Here is a 21,652-nt window from a genome sequence, read left to right on the forward strand (position 1 = left end):
TGATTGACTTATTGATTTGTACATTTGCAGGGTGCTATTACCCATAAAAAGGTGCCCTAGTGCTGAAGTGCATTGGCAACCAAATTGGCTTCAGATTTTAAAGAAACCAATTGTTTTGTGCATGATACTATAGTGGCAATCCAAATGCCCAAATAATTATAATGCAATGTCTTCTGTTCAATATGGCATCTAAATGTACATGAACATGCCCAGAAAACATTGCCACTTTAATTTTATGTCTTTTAATGATTATGTGATTAAGTTTGTCATAAACCTGAAGGTTATTGAGAAGACACTGCACATGAAAACATCTGTGTTGCCTGCATAAATAAATTAAGAGATATGTTTGCCTCCTTGTTAACCTAATCCGAGACCTCCTTAAAGCATCCCTTAATTTAGATGTGTCACAGCTGATTTATCGGTTTCTGGAACACATGCTCATTTCTGTCCCTGTGAATAATATATCCTTTTGGACCACTTGTTAGTGTTTCTTATCCAAACTATAACCCATATCTGAGAATGAAGATGTTACAGGCGATTGATGAAGGACCAAGCTTAATTCCCAGGGATACCAGTTTCTGACATGAGGTAAATTGGTCAATGCAGTGGTATGACAAAGAACAAATTCACTAATAGTTTTAATATAAAATGTTCCTTCATGCTCCAGCTGGGAAGAAGGGTAGCCACCAACACCCCTATAATCTAGGCGTTGCCCAATGGGTACATATGGGACTTGCAGGAGGGCACACTGACATATGGACACATAACGGTACTCCGTTTTCTGACATACTCGTAACGAACACTATCAACAATTTGAAATGTGATATTACTAATGAGCATCATCATTATAATGAGACTCTTTGGTGTTATTACATACTGAGTTCCGTGCACGCACATAGAGCCCTGATGAAGACGTGGGAAAGGGTGCCTGACGAAACATGTGTTGGCTAGAAAAAAGATGAAAATAATGAAAATAATTTTGGATACTCATTCGAACCTGATGTGTGATCCTTGATTTGCTCCCCAGGATTCCACATTTACATTAACAGATTTAACATCATTAACCTAATTACATTATCTGTTGTCAAGAGACCAAGACCAAAACCTGTGTGGGGTCTTGTTAACAATTCTGTCTCATCAATACATTACTGTAAATATTTCAGTCATATACAGGAAAATGCTGTACCCAATATCCAACAATGCAACTAGATGTAACAAGAAGGCAATACCATGTCTCTTTTCATCAATAGAGGACACAACAAGGACTCCTTCCCTGATTCTGGGATAATATTTACTCTGAGTATACTATTGAAAACAGGAAAATAGTCATCTAGGTTAAATAACTTAATTTGGAGCCCATTGGGGTTACAACTTTTGAAGCTTTAGTACAAAGTAAGTGGGATCTAATAGCTTGTACTAATGATGATAATAGATAATGGAGAGAAAGTGGCAACAGACGGAGCAACTGGATTTACCCCACACAAAGATTTAATTTCAAGTCCCAGCTTGATAATGATATATCATTAGCATTTTTTATTGGAACCAATGTTTTTTAAATCGCCGACAAGCAATCAAAATGTTTTGGATACTTAGCTTTACAAGGGACAAGTATCTCCACCCATTTTTTTTATCAATAACAGTAAACTTAGCTTTTCAGATACACTACTTATATCCTTAATTAACCGTGTGAATTTGAGCTTCTAGTTGTCATCTCTATTTTAAAGTAGGGGATTCCATACCTTCGGCCATGCCCTACATCCAAACTCTCGCAGGCAAGCAACCCCATATTACGCATTGCCCGTGGTTATGCGTGGCATTAGGTTTGCTGCAGGGTCTGGTCCTGGGACTGGGCCCTGCATCCAATCCCTCAGGTTTGAGTGCAACCTTTCTGAACTGTAATTCAATCTTCGTCCCTTGGTGTTTGCAGTCAATGCAGTACCATTTTGTGCATGAAAGGATGATGTCCATACAGAGATAAGAGAAATACTACATGTAAATCTCAATTTCGTTCCATCAAGGAAACAGGACCATGGATGCAGCTCTGCAGGAAAAATAAGAGTAACGCCAATAAGTTTGCTTAAGACAACTGGCCAATTTTTATTGTGTTAGGGTACTCTAAGAAGTGCTGATAAACGTTATATATTTAGATATATTAATATATATATCTACTGTATCTATCTATCTACCTATCTATAAATATATATATATATTATATATATATACATATACATATAGAGGCATAGAGAGAAAAGAAGCAGAGAAAGATTTCTAGACAATAAAATACTGTGTAGTATAATCACTTTTGGTTCACATACAGTACATGAGCTTTGGCTTACAGGTTCAAGACATAAGTTAACACTTATAACATCAACGTTGAACAATACTAGTTTTGACAGTGTGTCATTTTCGGAACAATGGCATTTTTCATAACTGGACACTTTGATTTCAAATCCATTCACTAATATTGTTTGAGGATTTGTTGAAGCACTATTGCTGGACGAGAGATTTCATCTCTGCTTGTCGTTTGGCTTTGTTCTGCAGGTAGCGTCCTTTTCCCTCTTCAAAACGCTTTTTCTCTTCATCATTTTCTAGCTGTTTAAAAAAATGAGATATTAATTTTGGCAAAAAGTGTGCAATTGTTATTTTTTTTAAAGAAAATAACCATCATCATCAATATATCTTTATTTGTATAAAAGTCAGAAAAGAACACGAATACAATTAATCACAGGAATAAAATACAGTACAAACAGTTGCTAAAACTTTGGACAATAATTCAAATCGATTAAGAACACAGCTTCATGCAATAAAGGGCAGCCTCACTAAAGTGTAATAGGTCAGCAGTGAGGCGCCACCACCCATGTACTGGCAGATGTTCCCAGAACTACTAAGAAGGGATATGACAGCCTGGATCAAGGAAATGTATTATTTGGCTTCTCATTGGCTTCTAATGTCATTAGTTGCCGAGTTACTGACGGACGCGGACGTCTTCTCCTGATAATACTAATTTGTGGCGATCGTTACGACGGCACCATCCTTTTTCCATTGGATTAAATAACTCCCAAGAACAGACGACTCAGAGGGGTGTTGGCTGACACCTCTTTGAATGTGATACAAGGAAGCCAAATAATACATTTCCTTGATACCAGGCTGTCATATCCCTTCTTGTTCTGATGAAGACCCGATTTTAGATGCTTACAAATCTGCACTACTTCCTAGGGTCGAAACGTCGACGTTGCTCACTCAACTTGTCCACGCAACCCCACAATTAGAATAAGGAATATTATATCCTGTTGTGGTTTATGCATCTGACTTTGGACTTTCTTTGTAAAACTGCGTCCATTTTTGTAAATATATGTTATATGTGTGAATCTGTGTTTAGCACTACGTCACCAAGCATGTTCAGTCACTAATTGTTTCATGTTTATGTGTTATATATTTGGACATTCTTGTAAATATTCTGTTGATTTACACAAAGAGTAAAAAGGAATTTATACTCTATGTTCTAAAAGCTATTAAAAAACAGTTTAGCTATTAATCAATATAGTCATTAATATTCAATTATTCCCAAATACAAAGTGTGTTGAAATAAATATTAATTGAGCTCAAATCTCCCCTTCCCCTTCACAATCCCCTTTTCATCAGTTAGTCCAAAGCCTTTCCAATGTTTATATCAAATACTGTGATCAGCATGGAGCTGTGCAAATATTTAATAAAACAAATCACATAGAATATCATTAAAGAAGAACTGCGTGTAATGGAGCAGACATATTTTTTCAAAAGAGTAATGAGAGCAAATGTCATTGTTTGTATGTTCCTATAGTGAGCTCCAAAGCCTCGCCCTGCCTATACACAGCCTCTACAGAGAAAATGTTCCCATTTTCTAATAGAAATTCATTTTCCAGCCACTCCTCCTTGCTATGTATGTATGTATGTAAGAGATTAGCGCAGGAATCACCCCCGCAGGGGTATCTCCGCGCTACCATAGAGAAGGTACAAGACAGGCAAAGATGAGCCCTGGAATAATTCAGTCTTCAGGAGTTTACCTGAAGCGAAAAAGACTAGGGCATTTGCGCAAGGCCTCCGGCAAGGTGTTCCAGTATTTCGGGGCAAGGTAGGTGACAGTGTTGCAGCCTGTTCGTATTTTCTTGTAGCGGGGGACCATTAGCAGCCATTTACCTTCCGATCTGAGTAGACGGTCCGGGGAGTAGACTTTAAACTTGTCCGCCAGGTAGCTAGGCCTAAAGTGATTTATGGGCGAGACAGCAAAGCTTGAATTTAATTCTCTGGCGGATAGGGAGAGAGTAGAGTTGTTTTAACAATGGCCCCGGGGAGGTGCGAGAAGGCTTTTTGAGAGCCAGGCGTGCAGCAACACCTCCTTGCTACTCACACATTTACTCCAAACAATATTTTGACTTTCACATGCAGCGTTCTTCACACTCATGGCAGAGGGCTCGGTACATAAGGTATAGGACAGGAGTTGATGGGGCTCTCGAAACATACCTTACCTTAGTGAACTGTGAGTATGAAATAGGACTACAAGTACTCCAAAATGCATTGGTCAATAGGCCCCATGGCATTGAAATACATTTTTAAAAACAATGTCAAATTAATCTAAATATTTCCACTCAAAACACCAAATCAGCACCTCACACCAAACCAGAATAACAATTATGCCATTTCCCAAACCAGGTGTCCAATGGGAAATCCCTGGATGTCAGCATCTTCTGCAGCCTTCCCACACGCGTCCTTTGTGCTCTACAGAACCTGTCACCCAATCCCCATAAAACATCCTACATCAAAACAGGCATCATTTATTCAGTTAATAATACAATAATGTCAGAAACAGCAGCGTGCAGAATATCCTATGTGTCACCCTCATGGTTTCTTTTGAAAGTACACGGTTTTTAAGGAAGCATACTTTGGTTTTACTGTAAAAAAATATATATTATCCGCAAAGTTTATAATAATATATAACAGCACATTTCATTATTGCTGCGTGTCTCTACAACAGTGTTCTAAATGGACAGGAATTGTAAGGATCTACTAATTTTCTTATAGTATTAAACTGAATGCGCCAGACGGCCATCTACCAAGTGGCACGACAAATACGTCACTCCGGCTCCCTGATTCCAAGGCACGCTGACACACTTTCCCTCTGTTAGTTACAAATCTATCTGCGTTGCTAAGTGAGTCAAGGTTGTTACTGAAGACCTGAAAAGTGTTCTGCAAAGTTAAATTAAAGAACGAACTGCAAAAAAGGGTCATATAATCAATTCATGTATCATATGTATATCACTTTGATTGTAGAAACATGTTTTGTCACAAAATGTAACTCCTTAAGTGTTAAGGGTTTTATCCCAAGTGGTAACAATATATATATGCACTTGTGCAAAAATTCCATCTTTCGGGTTTTCAAAAGCAAGTGTCAATATTGTTTCTCTTAAAAGTGTATGCCATGGTTGCAACAGATATAATTTTACCATTGTTTCCACAGTATGCAATAAATAGGCAGGAAACAGATTTTAGGAATATGGAAAATTGTCTTGATTAAACAAGAAAAACTATTTTGGGAGGGGGTACTTACAGTTTTGGCTCCAATTTCCCTGCTCAAGTGCCTTTGATCATTTGTCCTCATTTCTAATCCATTATAAAAGTAAAATGCATGGAAATTTCACTGAACAACATATTCCCTGAGTCTTTTAATTTTTTTTTATTTCAAGTCATTTTTATTGAATTTTCTACAAATGAATAGGTAAGTAAATAAACACAATGATAATACTAGACAGTAAGAAATACAATGATAATGCTAACAACAATAAGAGCAAAGAAATAGAAAGAAAAGGGAACCAACAAAACAAAAGATTACTCAAGAGTCTTAAAAAAATATGAGTAATCTGCAACCAATCTATTCTGATATCTCTCCGGTGCCGAATTTTTGGATTGCCTCTAAAGACTCTTTCTCAGACCAATAGAAATATTGACAACCGCCACAAAGACCTGGCCAAGAATCTGACTTCGTAATGTATTACCAAACTCAGAGTTCCTTTGAGTAGACATCGAATCTATTTGGGAGTTGACACCCTAAAGGCTCTCTGCACAAGACTTCCTTCAATTGCACTCAATAAGTCAAAAATGACCAAGAGGATTGTAGGCAAATAGAATAAATTAACATAAAGAGAGGGGCTAGTGTTCAAGTAGCCATCTTGCCAGCAATGGCCCACACCATGTACACCTAGGGGCCGATTCCGATCCGGGTCGGAAGGGAACCGAATGCGATCCGTCCGGAAAAACTACACGCCGTACGCGTGTTTTCCGCCCGACTCGTACAGCTGTACGAGCGAGCAAGTACGATGCGAGCTACATGAAATTCACCGACCAACTCGTTTCCGGGTCCGAACCGCTCCATACGTCACGGTCGGAAGCTAACCGTGGCGTGCAATGGATGCAATTCATGACCGAGCCAGTACGATGCACGCGTCGGACAGCCTGTGCGGGCCGGAGTGTCCGGCTCGCAAATCGTCCAGGTGGTTGCCTTTGGGGGTCCGCATCAGACCCCCTGTCACCCGCAGCCCTACGACTCGGACACAGGGGGAGACCCATGGGTCTCCCCAACACAGGCATGTACGACCGGCTCCCATTGACTTCTATGGGAGTCCGACCGAACCGAGTCCGACAGCATACGGCCGCATCGTACTCGCTCGGTCGGACTGCAGGACTTCGGCTCGGACGGAAAACTCTCCGGATCCGGCTCGGTCGGAGTGCTTTCCGACCCGGATCGGAATCGGCCCCCAAGTAGAGGATTTCAAACTGGTGCAAACTGAGAAAGGTGTCTGAAAAACAGGACAAGGAGATGAGGAAATGTTGAAAGGGCAAAGCATACAATTGAAGAACATATTAACTAAGGAGAAGACAGAGATGAAGAGAGAGCGAAAGAGATAAAGAAGACTAAGAAATATTAATTGGGTCTGTGGAACTTTATAAAACATTAATAAGGAGGAAAAAGGGGGAAGGGTCACTTGTAATGAGGGTGATAGCTGTTAGAAGAGGGTGACAACAGAAGATAGAGCATAAAAGAGATGGTGTATGAGATTTTACCCCTCCTTAAAACAAGACAATGTTAACCAGCGAAAGCAAGAAGGAAAGAAAGAATGTTTGGAGAATAGGTGAGATGGGCACGGTCATCCTTTTTCCCTCTGGCAAATTGTTAGTGCTTCATGTTTTATTCATCGAATGGATGCTGGTATTGTCAAAAATATATACACCTTGTGAGGTACAATTGATACACAAAAGGTATTGCAAAGAATGCATTTATGTCTCTTTTATGGAGTGTGACGACAGAACGACATCCCACTCTCACCCTGGGTTCTGGAGTGGATATGTGAACCTTCGGTAAGAGATAGACTGTTTCCACATTAGGGGAACTTGGTCGCACAACTATACAAGTTAACTACAATGATGTTTTTCGAGAAATGAAGTGGGTCAAGATCTCTGCCTGTGGTTGGGTGATATGCGTGAATGAAAGAAGAACCCAAATAATGAATTACATACATGAATGTGCAAACAAATGAAGGGAGCTCGATTATAACAATCTGAGAATGGGGCAATTCACAGGGGCAAGATGAGCTAACTTATAAAAGCACATAATGTAAAACGAATGGTCTGCATTTATAAAGACTAAGTAGGTTACTATTTTATTACAGGAAGTTCCTGGCGTGCTACCACAACAGAAAAGCTAAGTAAACACAAAAACTTCACTTATAGAATATTTTTGGAGGCTAGTAAATGGGATCTATATCCTGAGGAATGCCAAAGACCCCTAGTGGGCTATAGAATTTGGTAGAAACATGTGGATACAAGCAAAGAGGGTGACAGGGATGCAAATTTGTTAAGTACACCCGTGACTATATATGTTTAACCCTATCATGAAGGACCCAGGAATAAAGTAATAAAGAAGATAACCTCCTAGATAGTTTTAGTTGAATTACTGCCTCTGCATAAATGGAGCCCTAGAACGTTTGCGCTCCATCCTGTATGTTGGCCAGCAGCAGGGTGTAGAAGCGGCCCTATGACGAAGCATGCCACTAACTAGTGGGTGAGAGCAGTATTTATAAACCCTAAGGGTTTTCTTAACGCAGATTGTGAAGAATTAAAGGAACATAGAGGCTTTTCCCTTTTTTACGTGTGTGTATATGTACTACTTGGGGAGGACTAGAGAAAGCTTTATCCACTTGTCTCTTTCTTTTTAGAGAGTGATGGAAGGATTGCCAAAAATATATCTTAAAACGGATATGCCAGGCTTGAATGCAATCAGCTATTTTACATGTAAATGACCTAGACCCATTTATAGCACCAGGACAACTTACTCATGATAATTTCTGACAAACTATGGGGAATATTCTCAAGAACGTGTGATAAATATCGCAAAATTTGCTTAACGCAACTTTGCACATCGCAGTGTTAACTTTGCGGCACCATGCGATAGTCTCACGATAATGTGCCAAATGACCGCATTAAAACAAACGCGATGCCGAAAAAACGGGAAACACGAACGCAAAAAAAGTTGCGATGTGGCCAATCGCGTTACAAAAATCAGCGATAACCAGCGACAGGCCCGCAATTCCCACGCGTCATGCGTGAAAATGCTCTATAAAAACACCGAAAAACACAAACAAAATAATACAAACTGTGTAGCACCATGGAGGAAGCCAGAGCAAGTACAGAGAACGACTAGAACCCCACAAGCCCCCAGGAGGACCCGCCTGGGACCTCGGGATCATGGAAGGGCAAGGAGAAGAAGACGAGGAAGACGAGGCTCAGTCAGTAGGAAAACAGGATCATCATCACGGAGGTGATAGAACACCACCAACAACTGTTTGTCACCTCCAACGTGCCATTGGCAAATAAAAATGCAATATGAAAGACCATCCTGGACAAGGTGAATGCAGTCGGAGTGAGGAAGAGGACAATTGGAGAGGTCAAGAGGCGCTGGAATGATGTGAAGCGCAAAACCAAGAAGAAACTCGCTGACAACCATCAGGCAGCAATGCAGACTGGAGGTGGCAGTCCAGCAGAACACCAGGAGCTGGATGAGATGGAGGAACTGGTGTCCACAGTCATTAGTGGGGAGACGGTGGCAGGAGTTGGGGGTCCAGACACTGCTCGACATGACCTGACACAACAGCACCAGGGTGAGTACCGAACAGGGACTGGGGGACGGGGGAGAGGGGCGCAATGGCACACATGCACAATTAAGTAGAGCACACTGCACACCAACGACTCTGGAGCATGTTCCTCACCCCCTAGGCACACTGCAGCACACATACAAACAGCAAGTAGGCCCACGTCCACTATGGGCAAAAAGGTACCCCCCACACACACCACCAATCCCACAACCAACCCATGCACACGTGTGAAAACAAGCAAATTGCATTTCTGTGAGCCACACTGACAATACAAGTGACACTGCATGACGAATAGCATGGCTGCAGTCCAATTATCATGACACGCTGCACGCCATGACACTGAGGTGGCTGAGTGTGGAATACATCCGAAAAGGAGCAGGACACACCCTGACACATCCACGTACACACACAACCCCTGACGGCAACAACACATCTGCGGATAAACCATGCCCAAATGCTCAAATCAGCCAAGTCTGCAACATCTCAGCACTGTAGAAGCACAGAAGTCAAAGGCACACCGCCCCAAAGGGATAAGGGGCAGCAAAATCACAGCTGTAGGGGTGACTCACCCACAATGCAGCACACACACATAGCAATTATAGCACAGCAACATTGACGACAATGTGGTACGAAGTGCAACACTTTCACTGCAGAACAGAGGACACCTGTGCGTAGAAACTGGTCAATCACATCTGGCATGGCAGGAAACTGTGAGATGGGAGTGTACGCATACAACCTCACATCCCTGATGTAGTTCAAGTGGCCACTGTCCAGCATGAAATAGTCTGCTCCTCCCAAACAGTCATTGTCATGCAGTCTGTATGTAGACATGTACAATGCGTCAACATACATGGAACACACTGTCAACCAGCATCCCCCCTTTACATTGCAGAGTGACAATCAACACCTCCTGCAGAGCAGACCAGACATCTTTTCAGTGATGAAGAGGACACCCTAGACATTTGCCCCAACACCTTCCAACGGCTCGTGGACAGCCTCCGTACTCTACCCCCCAGGAGCAGTGCAGGCCAACTGCATCGAGGTGACCCCACCCCCTGTACAGGCCACACAGCAGGAAGCACCCACCACCACGGCCGGCTCCCAGCTCCTCACCCAAGAGCACATGGCATTCCAAGGCCAGGTGTTAGACTGCCAGAAGGAGGTGGCTGAACATGTGTGGGTGGGGTTCGCCAACATGGCAGCCAAACTGGATGACATACGTGGGTGTCTGAGTCACATCAGGGACCACTTACACGGACACCCACAGTTCGCACCATGATGTCCAACAATCCATGCCTGACACCGCTGGAGTCATGCCTCTGAGAGGAGAACAACTGCTACTCTGAGTGGCCTCAGCGATGTCAGTCGAGAGTTGGCACAGATGATAAGGATAATGGAGGCCATGGGGCATATGCATGCGGAAAGAATGGCTGCCATGGATGCACACCAGCGAAAAGTTGTTAGGATCTTCCATGCCCTGCAGATCCTCATCATGGCATTGCTGCCACTAAGGCAGTCACAGATGAATGCTGCTGGTACTTCCACACACACACATCGCCGGCCCATGATGTGTCAGTGGCACACAGTGCTTGTGGGATTCGAGTCAAATATGTGTAGTTAGCATAATGTATCTTAGACTGTATCTCTACTCCATATGCATCGAGGACTGCTTTATAAAGTAACTCTTCGTGTCTCCGTGTCCTGCATGATAGAAAGGGCCGAAAAACCATACTGTGGCCATCTTGAATCATGAACGGTCGTGCTTCGGGTCACGTGTCTCTCTCTCTACCCCCTTCTGTATTATTTAGCTCGTACCAGCCTAGAGACAGGGTGAATTGTATTTACGGCCGAGGCCCAAGGTCACATCTGCAGTAGGGAGTACTAAGCTAAATTCCTCTGTGCCCGAGACGAAAGGGAGTCACACGGCCGACCTTCTTTGAACGAGATAGTAACCTTATACGGGCAGATGGTATGAGCTCATTTAGGAGCTCTAGGACTAACTGGTACTTTTCCACTTGCAATGCTTTGTATGCTGAATCTGTAATGTATATAAGTGTGGTTCTGTCAAGGAGCCAGCAGTCTTCCTCGGCGCACCTGATGGGTGAGGTTCGATGAGGCTCCTCTATGTAGAGTTCTGTTGTGGCCAATAAACGATTGAACCTTCTACGTTGCCAACTGCTTATTATTGACTTAATATTGCGGACCACTGGTAAGTGTGGCCCTTGGGATTACTATTAGATCACTTCAGTTGGCGACCACGAAGGGACCCCGTGACAGGGTCTTCTCCCTCCCCGTAAACGGGTGAGGGGATCGGGGGCGTCTTGGCCGGGTGGACGGAGGGGAGTCTACGTCCGCTCCGCGCTCCCGCTTGGGGCACCCTCTGCTGCTAGTGACCCTTCACCGGGGTCCTACGGGCTTGACCCAGGAGCTGACCGTATTGGTGGTAAGAAGTTGGCAGCGGAGAATGAACATTCGTACCTGGGTGCACCCGGTGAGTAATTTGTTTGTTTGAAACATGCGCTGGTGAGCGGTGCATTTGTTTGAAGCACGCGCTGTTAAGCGGTGCATCTGGAACAGTTAACTGTATTTGATTTGAGGGGTCGTGAGTACCCTAGGAGAGTTACAGAGGTCTTGCAGGGTGGTCCGGTAGGGACTGACTGTGGAGACTCCGTGGATCTTTTTGTGATATTTGGAGATACTGATCAGATGCCTAGTTGTTACCTGTGAGTAATGCACGGCCGGATTGCACTCGGAAAAACCTGTGGCTAGAACTGGGTAGCCATGAGACATATCTGAAGTACGGCTTGGACTACATCAGAACAGTCTCAGTGGTGAACCAGGGAGGTCATGGGATGGCCCGTAGTCCAGTCCGTGGTTACCCCTGTCTGACCATCTCCTGCCAGTACGGCCTGTTGTGATTCTGTTGATCCTTTTTTGAATAATTCTCCACGAACGGGAGTCGACGGGCTCCGTTCGTTTGTTTGGATGCATCAAATTTTGATAGGTTGAACTGCAGAGAGTAATGTCGACATACATGTTATTTGTGGTGTAAAGTCTGTTATATGGTATTTGTGTTTGTCTGACTAACCAACATGTCGTGTTTCAGTAAATTGAATTGTTTTGGTTGTTGTTGTCGGACCAGCGACTCTCGGTTGGCCGAGAGTCAGCCTGCCCCACCGGAGGGCAGCCCCAGCCATTTCATGTATGTGAAGCACGGAATTGCCCCCATATTGTTCAACACCCTGTGGCACAAGTACACGAAAGGTAATGAAGAGTTGCAGTGGCCGAAGACTGGTTCCTTTGACGAAAAGAAAGTTGCCTTCCTACAGGAGCAACTATTCTCCAGGCGCAGTAGACAGTCTATGTTTGATGCCTTAAACGCCTGGCAGAAAGAGGCCAAGCAAAGACGGATGAGGGGGGAGAAGTTGGCGAGAGCCAAGGCAGGACAGACTGTAACTCAGAAAGCTGTAGCCTATGACAGAGCAAGGGTAGAGAAAGGAATCGATTGCATGAATCGGGAGTTTAGATTAAAAGTTGACAAAAGTTATGTGGCCCGACCCAATGCAGAAGATGAGATAGAAGACCTGCTGGACATGCGACCACCACCCCCGTATGTCCCGCAACGGTTGTATCCGGAGGTAACAGCTGCTGTCGTATCGGCCGGAGCACAGACTGTTGACCCCGTGCCGGCGCCCGTTGCCTCTCCAGTAATTTCAGTCGCGTCAGCGCCTCAGCCCCCCTCCCTTGCGCCGGTCATTGATCATTCACGGCTGTCCTCCTCTGTCTCGGAAAGTATGGCCCTATGGCCCAATTTGCTGTCGGCCTCGACAGCTGAATCTCCACAGCTGTCACCGGGGGCCATGTATTCCCCTTCCGCCCTGACCTCTTCCTCCGCGAGTGCAACCCCTTTCGCAGCTGTTTCAACTCCAGTACATCTGACCAGTTCATTAGATGGTAGGAAGTTGTTCACTCGGTCAGCCTTAGGAACCGGGGAGAAGGAGGCCATTGCAATCCAGGCATCCCAGTGGATGCGGCAACCTATCTATACCCTGACCGACATATGGAATACCATGCGAGATTATGAACCGGTAATGCAGCAACACGCGTTGGCCCATATGGCCCAATGCCTCATTTCATTGTGGGAACAAGCCTATAAAGAGGACAGGGCTCCAGCCATCCTATATGATATTTACACTCAGGCCCATAGATCTCAGCTGAGTCCAGAAGCGGTATATGGGAACGTAAACACTTTGGTCAGTTACAGAATGCGCCTGCCTGCAGCTAGCCCTATAGGGGTACAGCAGTTCCCAATGCGTGAGGTGCACCCTATTTATCACCCCGAAGTAACCGAGATAGGAGACGCACAAGGGGCGGTCACCCGCCCAAGAGTAGCCGCCCGTTTTCAGGAACAATGGGTATATACCCCCTGGAAACGTAGTGAGGTACTTTCTTTGAAAACTCAGTTGCCTGACCCCAGGAAGAATCCTACCGCATATTATAAAGAACTGACAGAAGCCGCCTCCTCGGCGGTGATGACACTGGCTGACATTGAGCTATTTTTTGCTCTATTGGTACCTGTGGACATATGGCGGCAGGTACATGACCAGGATCATGTGGCTGAGTTCGGAGGAACATGGGAACAATTGAGAGACTGGGATAGGGATCGTAAGCCAGGAGATAAACCTAGAAGTGAGATATTGGCTTTACCGGAGAAAATAATAACCTATATGCATTCCCTAATTCCCCCCAGGAAGGTGGATTGGGACAAATTGACTGCTTGCAAGCAGAAGAAAGACGTGAACGTGTCTGACTTCTTCACAAGGTTCGAGGGAGTTTTTATTGATTTTAGTGGGCAAGATCTGTCTAAGGAGGGTGGCATACGTCTGTTTGTCAACAGGTTTGTGACTAACCTGTTGCCTGAGATATCAGCCCGACTTCAGGCTGCGGAGAGTACCTGGACTACATCGACCCCCTCGAGGATTCAATATTATGAGCATCGGGAAAACGAGAGTAAAGAAAAGACGGAAAAGAGGTCGAAGGACTTGAAAAGTAGGGTTTTGTTACAGCAAGTTGAGAGGGGACGTGGTAGGGGTAGGGGAACACAGAATTTCGCCCCGCGAGGGGCCGGGCTCGGACAGGGTGGAGGACGAACTGATTTAGGAATAAATCAGTGTGCCTTCTGTAAGCAGGAAGGGCACTGGCGAGCTCAGTGTCCGTTGCTGCAGGCGCAGAACGGGGTTTCAAGGGGTCAAGGAAGAGGCCGCGGCAGTGGTTGTCCAGGTGGATATACGAGACAGGACGGTGTTGGGCAAGGTGAGGATAGCCAGAATTGTTTCGACCATGGTCGAGGAAAACAGTACTATAATGACGGATGTGTAAGTAATGACTCGGCAGGCTACAGTGAGGCATAGGGAGGCAGAGGACAGAGTGGGGGACGCGTGTCAATTCCGATCGACCAAAACGGGCCTTATGTACATGCTCGTTTAATGGATGCATCAGGTAAGTTTCTGGTTGACACAGGGGCTATGAATAGTTCTGTTTCACACGCCCTTGTCCCTGGGGCTGCTCTGTCTGGCCAGAATAATGTGTATGTCGGTTTCTCCGGAACTCCAGTGGTAAGCCCCATCTCCCAACCTCTTTCTCTTAACTTGGGGCCGATTTCAATTGACTCACCTTTCCTTCTGACTTCACAATGTGGTGAGAATCTTTTGAGTATGGATATACTGAAGAGGCTGTACGCCCGCATCTATTGCTCTCCCGATGGAGTTTACTTAACGATTAGGAAACCCTTACCTCCCTCTGCACAATGTTTCTCTAAAACGGACCCTTTGCCCCCTGAGCTCGCCAAGATTCCACAGAGTCTCTGGGCTACTGGAGACACTGATGTAGGGTTGTTGAGCATACCACCCATTTCGATCACTCTGAAACAAAATGCTCGATTACCCAGAGTTCCGCAGTATAAAATTGCCCCCGCAGGGGAGCGGGCATTACTGTCCATTGTCCACGATTTGATCTGCATGGGGGTGGTGGAAGAGACGGCTTCTAACACGTGCAACAGCCCTATTCTTCCTATTCTTAAACGGGCCCCGATAGATCAGAGTCCTGATTATGCTGATACTTATCGTTTTGTGATCGACCTGCGAGAAATCAATAAGATTGTCGTACCCCCAATATCCTGTAGTGCCTGACATCACTACTATTCTGACCATGATTCCCCCGACGGCTAGATTTTTCTCTGTCATTGATTTGAAAAACGCCTTTTTCAGTATTCCCATACATCAAGATAGCCGTTATCTTTTCGGATTCTCCTTAGGAGGTCGCAGCTTCAGATTTTGTCGCGCCCCACAGGGCTATACAGAGAGTCCTAGTATTTATAGCAAAGCGCTTAAAACGTTGTTGGACACATTAACCTTGCCACCCGGTAACGTTTTAGTGCAGTATGTGGATGATCTTCTCGTGGCCTCTGATACTGAGCATGGTTGCCGACTAGCGACGACTGCGTTGTTACAGCACCTAGCAGACCACGGTAATAAAGTTTCATTGTCTAAATTTCAATATTGTCGACCGGAGGTGACCTATCTCGGTCATCTCCTGTCGAAGGAGGGACGACGGCTAACCCCTGATCGTATTCTAACCATATCTAACATGCCTGTTCCTTGCACGCAAAGTGATGTCCGCGCTTTGCTTGGCATAACTTCTTACTGCCGCCAATGGATCCCTAACTATTCCCTATTGACTAAACCTTTCCTGCATCTAACGACTAAGGATGTGCATGAACCTTTACCTTGGACAGCTGAATGTCAGAATGCTTTTGTTGCTCTGAAATCTGCTCTTTGCTCTGCCCCTGTGCTTGGCACCCCTGATTACCGGAAGCCTTTTGTACTCTACGTGCATGAGGTGGACGGTTGCTCGCTTTCAGTGTTAACACAAGGATTTGGCGGTAAGCAAAGACCTTGTGTATACTTTTTTAGCGGTATTGGATAATGTCGCCAGGGCACTTCCCAGTTGTCTGAGAGCCACGGCTGCGGTTGCAGTGGCGATCCGACAATCAGAAGGGCTTGTCCTGAATACGGACCTGACAGTGATGGTGCCCCACGCTGTGGACGTATTGTTGAATAGGACACAGACTCAGCACTTAACTAGAGCGCGTCTCACGGGGTACGAATTGACCCTGTTTGCACCACACATCACCATAAAACGCTGTGTCACTTTGAACCCTGCTACGTTACTATCCCTCCCCCCGGAGGATCATAGTCAAGATATACATGATTGCATATTTCGGACAGAAGAGGAAACAAAGGGGCGGATAGATTTGACAGACACTCCCTTATCTGACCCTCAAGGGGAATTGTATGTCGATGGCTCATGTTTTCGATTACCCAATGGCACTACGACTGCTGCTTATGCGATAACCACATTGCAAATAATAGTTGAGACGGCCAAAGTACCTTATCGATCGGCCCAGGCTGCCGAGTTAGTCGCACTACTGAGGGCTTGTGAATTGGGTGAAGGGTTGAGGATAAATGTCTACACCGATAGCCAGTACGCCTTCGGCGTAGCACATAGCTTTGGAAGATTGTGGGCGGAGAGAGGTTTCCTTACATCCCATGGTCAAAAGATACAGAATGGTCAATTGGTGTTGAGATTGTTAGCTGCCCTGACCCTGCCCCAAGCCATAGCAGTTGTTAAGTGCAGTGCGCACAAAGCAATAGTTGATGATGTGGGTAAAGGTAATTCCTTTGCGGACAGAATCGCTAAAGAAACTGCCCGATCCAATACCACTCCCATGTTTGTGACAAGTTCGCATAACGGGATGATAGAGGCGGAGGCATTTAGTAACACTATAGACAGCGTAAGAGACTTGCAATCAGAAGCAACCCCTGAAGAACTGCAATACTGGCAAGAGCAGATAGGGAAGTTGGATGACAATGGATGCTGGATTGATCTGTCAGAAAGATGTAGGTGGCTGCTGCCGAACGCCTTTGTGACTGCAGTTGTGTCCATGGCACACGGTCCTGCACATGTGGGAATTCAAGGTATTTGCGCAATCCTGGATCCTGTGTGGTATAATACCAACATCCACAGGACTGCGAGGCATCTAGTTCAGAATTGCATGATTTGTCTACAGCATAACCCAGGGGGTAGCATCCCTGTTTTGACTGGCAGCTTCGCGCCACCCACCCTACCTTTTGAGGTGCTACAAATGGACTTCATTCAGTTTGAACGGGTTAACAATCTTAAGTACGTTTTGGTGGTGGTTTGTACGTTTAGCAAGTGGGTGGAGGCGTACCCTACCAAGGAAAATACTGCCTTAGCCACAGCGAAGGCCTTAGTAAAGGAGTTCTTTCCCCGCTATGGGGTACCCCGGGTGATTTGGAGTGACAATGGGAAACATTTCAAAGCCGATCTGGTTAAACATGTTTGTAAGGGCCTAGCAATACAGCAGAAGTGTCATGCGGCCCGCCATCCCCAATCAGCAGGGCTGGTGGAAAAATATAATGGAATCCTTAAATTAAAGTTGGCCAAGCTGCAGGACACCACAGGTCTAAAGTGGCCCGATCTCTTACCTCTGGCTTTACTATCTGTAAGGACCACTCCTCACTCCCGTAGTGGAATATCGCCATATGAGGTGATATTTGGTAGGCCCGCTAATGTATGGGGCGTGCCGCGACCAAAATCCCTTAGAGACATCGAGTACCCTATGTTGGCAGATTACCTTTACGCACTAACTAAAGATCTTCGTTCCATTCATCAACAGATAACCGCAGTGCTGCAGCCTCTGCCGGAGGGTTCCGGACAGTGGGTTCTGGTTCGGAACTACCAACGGAAATCGAGTCTAGACCCGAGCTGGACCAAGCCTTCCAGGTGCTTCTAGCCACGAGGACGGCTGTGAAGGTCGAAGGGAAGCGGCATTGGATTCATGTGTCCCACCTAAAGAAGGTCCCCCTTCCCTTGCCGGATGACCAATGGGACCAAAGCGAGGTGTTGAGACACGAAAGCGATAAATCAACCGAAGAGTCACCTTCCCCGGACGCCTGAGGAGAAACGGATGGGCGAGAGGAGGGTGTCGTAAGTTCGGCGACCTCTGTAAAAGGTAATCAGGCATCCGGGGCTACAACGAGTGACAGGAGAAGTCACGCACCCAATCCTTTACCTGACCCCACTGTGCCTGTTCTTTTCATTAATCCTGAAACACTGGGTCATGTTCGCTAAAACCTGCGGCCCCGACCAAAAGCAAAGATCCCAGGCTCAGGCTAGAGAATGAAAGCGAGAGATCTGGGTAGCCTCTGGGAATAAGTAAAAACACTGGACTGAACCCGTTGAGAGCTCGGAACGTTTTGATATTGCTCTGTTCAGAAAGAAGATAGAGACATTGGTTGATTAGTGGGGGGCCCAGGTGGAGTTTTCCTTTCTACAAGAGTTGCGCCAAGTACAACTTCAATGCGAGAAGTTTTTGTATTCATTTTTCTTTTTTTGTGATTACATGGAACAATAGGAGTCTGCCTGTGAGGCTCTATAACGGACACAGGAAAGAAGTACCCTCCGGCAGGTTGGACTGCTTATAGATTTTCTGTTCCCCTAAGCTTAGGTTTGGACTTTTAGTGAGAATGTACCCTTTTGCTCGTTTTGTCCCTGAAGAGGAGCGTCCCATAGTACACCGCCCTTTGCATCCACATTTGCCAATGTTTTCCACTTGGAGCTTGCGTGCCAAGATCGTTTTTATTGTCATAATAGTTGTTTCATTAATGTTATGCTTAGGAATGTTCATTTATCTAGAGTTCCGCTATCCTGTGCATACCCTGGTAGCTACTACCCCCGTCCCTGAGGAGCACCATTTTCAGACTTTTGCCCCGCATAAAGAAAGACACCGCCAGACCTATGTAAATAATGCTTTCATTGAAATGTTGCATCAAACCCACAGTTCAACGAATGCCACAAACTGCTGGTTATGTGGGCTCCTCCCCTCAGTAATGCACAAACATGATCTGTTCATTTCAATGCCGTTGTCATATTTAGGCAGTTGTGAAGCATGGTTTAGATTATTGTCGATGATGTATGAACATTATGCACCGATTTTCAGAAAAAGATTATGATCTGATTCTAGCCTATATAGAAAGACATCAGGGATTCACTCCCAATGCCGAGGGTACGGACGGTATCCTGGATCCTACCGCTTGTATGAATGTGTATACGGATCATGAGAATGACACCTGGTTAAGGGATGAGGTATCGGATTTTGTGTCCTTCAACTTTACCGAGTATTTTAGATATTTCCAGGAGCGAAATGTGTCGAATGAAAGAATAATCCCGGTCCCCGTGTTGAATAGCACGTCCTCCTTTTGCATACATGGTACTGGCCATTTATTTGTTGGTTATGGTAGATGTAACTATACCTATAGATTACAAACCTTTAGCAGCCCACCTATACTCACTCCCCCGAATGTATATTTTGTGTGTGGAGAAAATGCTTACACTTGACTTCCCAGAGGATGGTCAGGTAAATGCTACTTGTCCTTCTTGTACCCGCCTGTTTATATAGCACCTTCTGATTACCACCGATCCCACCCGCTGAACCGACGAAGCTTAGACTCAGTAAAAACTAATGAAGATGCTACTGATCAGACTGATACCCCTGCCCAACATTTTGTTGATATAATAAAGGGAGTTCTGCCTATATGGGGACCCATTTTGACCAGTAAAGAAATTAGAAGATTGTCCAGGGTAGTAGAGGGAGTAGTAAATACCACTGCTGGGATACTGACCAATATCACAGTCGAGCTTCAAGCGACCGACTTGTGACGCTTCAGAACCGCCTTGTTTTAGACGTTATCCTAGCCGATCGCGGAGGAGCATGTAGAGTGATTGGCAGCGCCTGCTGTGTATATATACCTGACTCCGCCCCCTCAGTCCATCTGGCCATACAGAAGTTACATCGATTGGCGTCCGAGATTCACACGGAGACCGGAACCTGGTCAATTTCAGGCTGGTTCTGGGATCTCCTTACCACCTGGGGTTGGAAAATCTTTATGGTCCTTCTAGGAATAGGAGGTTTCCTTTTCACTTGTTGTGTTTGCATCCAATGTGGGCCCGCTTGTTGCTCCTATTGTGCCACCCAAGTTCGCCTTGCCTTACCTACTACTAAAGCAAACCAGGGTAAGGTAAACGCTCAACTAGTTCAGAAAGAGATACACGACATAATGCAAATAGACGAGGGGATTTTCGAAGAGTAGTTCCATGGATAGCTACATTATGCTAAAAAGGGCCGTTCTGTGGGATTCGAGTCAAATATGTGTAGTTAGCATAATGTATCTTAGACTGTATCTCTACTCCATATGCATCGAGGACTGCTTTATAAAGTAACTCTTCGTGTCTCCGTGTCCTGCATGATAGAAAGGGCCGAAAAACCATACTGTGGCCATCTTGAATCATGAACGGTCGTGCTTCGGGTCACGTGTCTCTCTCTCTACCCCCTTCTGTATGATTTAGCTCGTACCAGCCTAGAGACAGGGTGAATTGTATTTACGGGCGAGGCCCAAGGTCACATCTGCAGTAGGGAGTACTAAGCTAAATTCCTCTGTGCCCGAGACGAAAGGGAGTCACCCGGCCGACCTTCTTTGAACGAGATAGTAACCTTATACGGGCAGATGGTATGAGCTCATTTAGGAGCTCTAGGACTAACTGGTACTTTTCCACTTGCAATGCTTTGTATGCTGAATCTGTAATGTATATAAGTGTGGTTCTGTCAAGGAGCCAGCAGTCTTCCTCGGCGCACCTGATGGGTGAGGTTCGATGAGGCTCCTCTATGTAGAGTTCTGTTGTGGCCAATAAACGCTTGAACCTTCTACGTTGCCAACTGCTTATTATTGACTTAATATTGTGGACCACTGGTAAGTGTGGCCCTTGGGATTACTATTAGATTACTTCATGCTGCAGACCAAACATCAGTACCCACATGTCAGACAGATGACAGAGAGGACGAGGATGCGGGTGATTCCACCTGTGTAGTAAGAAGGAGATAGTAGCAATCCTCTCCGCCATATGCCCTGTGTCATCTTGGTTCTACCCTCTGCATCATGTCCTGTAACAACACCTCCCACTGTCCCCCGACACATTCCGAGACACTCACCTTGGACCTCGATATGGACTGCCATGTTCTGTTTGCTCTACAACGACACAGCAATCACACTGCGGACTGTCCTCTACCTCTTCCGATGTACTTGTCAATCCCTAAATGACTCTTGCTGGCCCTATCCTGGTCTACAATGTGATGTGGCGTTTACATGGCCATGTACTGCTCCAGCTCTGACAACCCCAACGAATGTGAATAAAACATTCAAATTGACACAGATGTGTCATGTCCATAATCGATCAAGTTTGAAAGTATGGATGAATGTAAGGACATTGATTGAACAAAAAGGTACACCCTGGGAAATGAAAGCAATGCACATGTGTGACCATGACGCACATAG

General features: G+C 45.3%; 1 protein-coding gene across 2 annotated transcripts in view; it reads right to left on the minus strand.

The window, feature by feature from the left end:
• Window positions 1–2,047: 2,047 nt before the first annotated feature.
• ACOT7 (acyl-CoA thioesterase 7) overlaps window positions 2,048–21,652 on the minus strand; it is a 1,181,269-nt gene continuing 1,161,664 nt past the window's right edge. The window contains exon 9 of one of the 2 annotated variants that reach the window (XM_085608889.1): window positions 2,048–2,592. In XM_085608889.1, coding sequence (XP_085465015.1) covers window positions 2,488–2,592 — 105 coding nt within the window. In that variant the 3' untranslated portion in view covers window positions 2,048–2,487. The remainder of the gene's footprint in view (window positions 2,593–21,652) is intronic. The other variant, XM_085608890.1, reaches the window with a different exon arrangement.

Source organism: Triturus cristatus, chromosome 1_2, assembly GCF_964204655.1.
Source record: "Triturus cristatus chromosome 1_2, aTriCri1.1, whole genome shotgun sequence".
Lineage (NCBI taxonomy): Eukaryota > Metazoa > Chordata > Amphibia > Caudata > Salamandridae > Triturus > Triturus cristatus.